Source organism: Vitis riparia, chromosome 4 (genome assembly GCF_004353265.1).
Source record: "Vitis riparia cultivar Riparia Gloire de Montpellier isolate 1030 chromosome 4, EGFV_Vit.rip_1.0, whole genome shotgun sequence".
Taxonomy (NCBI): Eukaryota; Viridiplantae; Streptophyta; class Magnoliopsida; order Vitales; family Vitaceae; genus Vitis; species Vitis riparia.
In genome coordinates this window covers 7328198-7332964 of record NC_048434.1, presented here as the reverse complement: position 1 = coordinate 7332964, position 4767 = coordinate 7328198, and the positions used below count along the sequence as shown (strand labels likewise).

General features: G+C 33.7%; 1 protein-coding gene across 1 annotated transcript; it reads left to right on the top strand.

Moving 5' to 3' along the window:
• The first annotated feature begins 552 nt into the window (after positions 1-552).
• Positions 553-1482, top strand: LOC117912289 (VQ motif-containing protein 11-like). The gene has a single exon (XM_034826823.1). It carries the CDS (start codon positions 619-621, stop codon positions 1168-1170), a length of 552 nt encoding a protein of 183 aa, XP_034682714.1. The 5' UTR covers positions 553-618; the 3' UTR covers positions 1171-1482.
• Positions 1483-4767: the final 3285 nt, after the last annotated feature.

Here is a 4767-nt window from a genome sequence, read left to right as displayed (position 1 = left end):
AGATGAAATTACAAGGCCTTTTAAGATAAGATTATTTGAATTAGTCAATGGAGAGAGAAAACAAAAGGCTTTATATATTTTCTTTTAAGAAAGAAAAAATTGTCGTACTCAAAGTATTATTAAAAAAAAGCAAGTTTTGGGTAGTCAATAACCCAGTTCAGACTTAAAGAGGTTTCTGAGGAGAATAGTGTAGTGTACTTTTCCTTCATAGTGAAAAATAGATATGAAAAATAAAATATAATTAAAATTATTAAAAAAATTATTTATTATTAAATTATTTAATCTTTGCATAAAACAGTAAAATAAATAAATAAAATTTTAAGATGATTTATTAATTTTAAATTATTAAAAATAGATTTAAATTTAATAATGGAAAAATTAAATTTTATTAGAGTGGGTTCATTATTTTATTTCGGCATTTGCCAGGTAAGCTGTGCGAAAAATAGCGGCAACACAGGCCAACCTAATAAAACTTACTTTAAATTTCTCGAAAATTTCTGAGTACCCAAACACCAAAAGAAAAATATAATATATACCTCTCACTCCACCATGACAAGCACCTCCTCTCATTCACAGTCGCTCCTTTCTCTCTCAAAGACTCAAACCCTCTCTCTGAACATGGATACAAGGCGCCTTCACTACACAGTCTCTTCGCCACCCACTCCACCACCCACCTCCACCACCTTCGTCCAAGCCGACGCCACCACCTTCCGAGACCTTGTCCAAAAGCTCACCGGCGCCGCCGTCGACTCTCCAGAGAAACTTCCCGTCACCCTCCCCGTCCGGGCATCTGCGCGACCCAACTCCGTCGACTCCTCCACCGGGCCTCGCCGCTCGCCGTTCAAGCTCCAGGAGCGGCGACACACCATGAGGAAGCTCGAGATCAAGCTGGGCCTCACCACGCTCCGGAACTCGCCGTTTCCCCACTCCCCGCGCGTCGTGTCGCCGACTCCTAGCCCGGTGACTCCGCTTTCGTCGGAGTCGATGTTCTCCGGGAGAACGGGGAGCTCCGGCGGAGATTCGCCGGCGGAGGAGGAGGAGAGGGCGATTGCAGAGAAGGGTTTTTACTTCCTCCCGTCACCGATGAGTACACCGAGGGGGTCGGAGCCGCCGGAGCTTTTGACTCTATTTCCTCTGAGTTCCCCGAGTCAACGCACTCGAGATTCGTGAGTTGATTGTTCCGAGTTCGAAAAAATAGTACATTCATGGAATTTAGAGCTTAAAAAAGTTCAGAATCTTACTTGGGTTCTGTGATGGTGTCCAATTTTCCCCTTCTCCAATCATATTTCTTCCCTTTGTTTCCCGAGAAAACTGTAGAAAAGAAAAGGAAGAAAAGAAAAACCAGAAATACGAAGTCTCACCGTCGACTTCATGGAGTTTGAGAGAAAAATTGCACTTCGCTTGGTTGATCTTAATTTTTATTTTTAGTTTTTAGTTTTTTTTTCACTTTTTTATATTAATAATAATAATTTTCTTTATGAATGAGAGCAGTTTCATCTAGAGGACACATTATATTTAGATTCCATGTGGAGACTCGCTGAAAGGTAACATTAAAATCATAAATATAACAATAAATAAATAATTAATAAATTTTTTTAACAAAAAACTTTTTGATTTTTCTTTTATTTTCATCTTAAAATTAAAGTTAAAAAAAATATGACAAACAGAAATTGAAAATATCAAAAAAAAAAACTCCTGAATTTCTGGGCAACCAAACAACAAAATAAAACAAAAGGCCAGGACATGGCCGTATCCAGGGCGGAGGAGGGAGCAGAAGGGCAACAAGGTCATTTCAGGCTCCAGACATGGGTCAAGTACAAAAAAAACAACTTACGGCGCACAATAGCATCGTCGGTCCTGTGAGAGTGGGGTGAAAGGGGGGCCACTGGCCCCACACGCACTGATCTGTTGAAAGCGTCTACGGTTGTGAGGACCAGAAAAATGACATTGGGGGGGAGTCCTGAACGTTGGCCGTAGATAGGGGAACGGAGGGTGGAGATGTGGCGTGGAGAGAGGGTTTGTCAGATACGGCAACAGAACTGCTGATGTTGCTTGTTACTCTGAGGAAATTCACATGGAAAGTGTCTCCCTGGTCCCCCTCTCTCTTGCTATCATTTTGTATCTTTCCTCTTGTTTATTTATTCTATAAATTAACAAAAACACCTCTTTAATTACCTTTTGCAACTTAATGAATTGCCTAAAAGAGTTTAAGATATTATAAAAGCTTTGCCTATATACATTGAATTAGTAAAGATAAGAGATAAATATTTTTATAAAAAATAAAGACTTACGTAAAACTTACTCTAACTTTAAGTAATCATTTTAAACTTACTCTCACTTTTTCTCTTATCTGATAAGATTTCACTGTTTTAAAATACATCGTTAAGGAGCTTTCGAGATCTCGTTGATATGACATGAGATATCACACTTTTATAATTAGATAAATAAAACTCATATAAATTGTGAATCTCCTTCACTTATAATTTTATATTAAAATTTATGAGTTTGAATTATCGATCAATAAATTACTTTAAAAAGGTGTTAGTTTATTAATAGTAATAAAAATCTATTCAATTTGAATTTGAATCTTATATCGTATCTATACGTCCGTTATTTCAAAATCTAGATTTGATATATTTTGACTTTAATTTCGAAACCGAAATTAATAATTCCTTTCTCATACCTTTTAAATTTTAATTAATTAATTTATTTATTGCTTTACGTGTATGATGGGAAACAAACGAACACAATCATCCGATGCATGAATTTTCCACATATTTTAAATATGCAAATTCCACTCATTTTCAAAGAAAGGAAAAACAAAGTCTAAGTTGGGCCCACGCGTTTACAAGACTAATACGTGGTCAACGTTAAATTTCCTTCCAACTTTCTCACTGAAATCCGTCTTCAAGCTGAGTTCAGTTTTAAACCAGATGTGAAGTTCATAAAAAAGATGGGATCCACACGGTTAGGTAACGGATTTCTGATGGACTTTTCTACTCCGTTTGAACTCCTTTTCCACTTAGCTTTCCATTTTTCTCCATACAAGGCGTTGCGCTTTCAGTTGTTTACCTCTCTTTCTCTCACACATTTCATGAGGAAAGACTAGGAGATTTACAAGTCCTTGAAAAATATAAGACTTGGAATCAATTACCAAGAAAGTCTTCTTCTCTAAAGCTAGGAAAAGACTAATATATTTATCTTTTTTTTCCTTTTTTTTTTTTTGGATAACTACAAAAAAAAAAAATGTTAAGTTTCGAAAAGACCACACTAATCAGATGATGTCGTGTATAATATGTTTCATTCTTTCGTATCCTTATCTTATATATTGGTCATCTAAATTTCATTATACACGTTCACTAGTCGAAAGTAATAGTCCAAATTTAATAGTCAATTAAGACTCCACTTGATAATTAGAAACGGTTTTAATCTATATAGTGTTTTTGAAAAACCATTAGCTATTTGGCAAAATTTAAAAAACACTCTTAAAATTTTAAAAAATCATTTATAATACTGAAAAATCATTTTATAGTATTTTATGGAGAAACATAGGTGATTTTTCTAAAACCACTTTGTAAGAAAACACTTAAAAAAAAATACTTCCAAAAATTTATAGTGATTTTAGAAAACGTTTTTAACTTAAAAAATGTTTTTAAAAAAAAAATTAAATGTTTAACAAAATTTAGGAAATACTTTTAAAAAAAAAATTAAATCGTATGAAAAAATCACTTGTAATATTTTCTGAAAAAAATATTTAATAGATGATTCACCTTAAAATACTTTTAGAGAAAACACTTTATGTAAAAATAAAGTCAAACATACTTTAAGTTTTGTTTACTCTGATTAAGACCTTAAAAGTTTTTTTTTTTTTTTCTCTTTTGATTTTATTGTGAAAACATGTTTGCAAAGATATGTTTACTCCTTGTATGAAGAAAAAAAAAATCACAAAATGGGTTTATTTTTTCTAGGGATCCAATCACGATTCTATAGCACTTCCACATACATGATTCATTTTCAAGTCTTTTTTACGGTTACAAAAGTGAGGTTTACACGGTCCCAAGACTCGGTACTTTCTCATGTCTATCTTAGCTTTGTATTTGACTTAGTAGCCACCCAGTCCAAGTCCCTTTTCCCTTCTTTTGGACTATGGTGTTTCCTTTCACATTTTCCTTCCCAATTTTCCTCCAATCCATATTTTCCCATTTAGTTTTCAAAGAGAAAGCACCCAAGAAAATATTTCTTTTTTCCGATCCATTGAATCATTTACGTCCAAAATTAAACTTATAGTCGGTCCAAAGATTTGGCTATTTATCTTGACCCATCTCTATTATTATTCTTTTCTTGACTCTACGGATTCTTTGTCCCTTATTTTGGATTTGTTTTCCCTTCATATTAAGAGCAAAAAAAAGGTCTCCTTCTCAATAGTCAATGAATCATTAATTTTTTCTCTTATTCAAGCATCTTTTTTTCTCTATAGTCAATGGATTCATGATCGACTTGTCAACTATTGCTGCCCATTGTCTTGTATACTTCAAGAAGGGCATTATGGTCATTACTCGATGGAGGCACACACGGAGGTTTCCTTCCTATCCTAGATTATAAAATAATTGAGTTGAATGTCGGTTTGAAAATACTTTTTATTTTCTAATTTTAAAATAAATAATAATAATTATTGTTAAATGAGATGCAAGAATTCTTTAAAAAATTATTAAATTGTCTAAAAGTAATTTTTAAAGATGTAAGGTAAATCTATACTTTTTGTGTAAG

Bases quoted from the DNA above. Each gene is read 5' to 3' on its own strand.
- LOC117912289 (XM_034826823.1), top strand. From the start codon at position 619: ATGGATACAAGGCGCCTTCACTACACAGTCTCTTCGCCACCCACTCCA.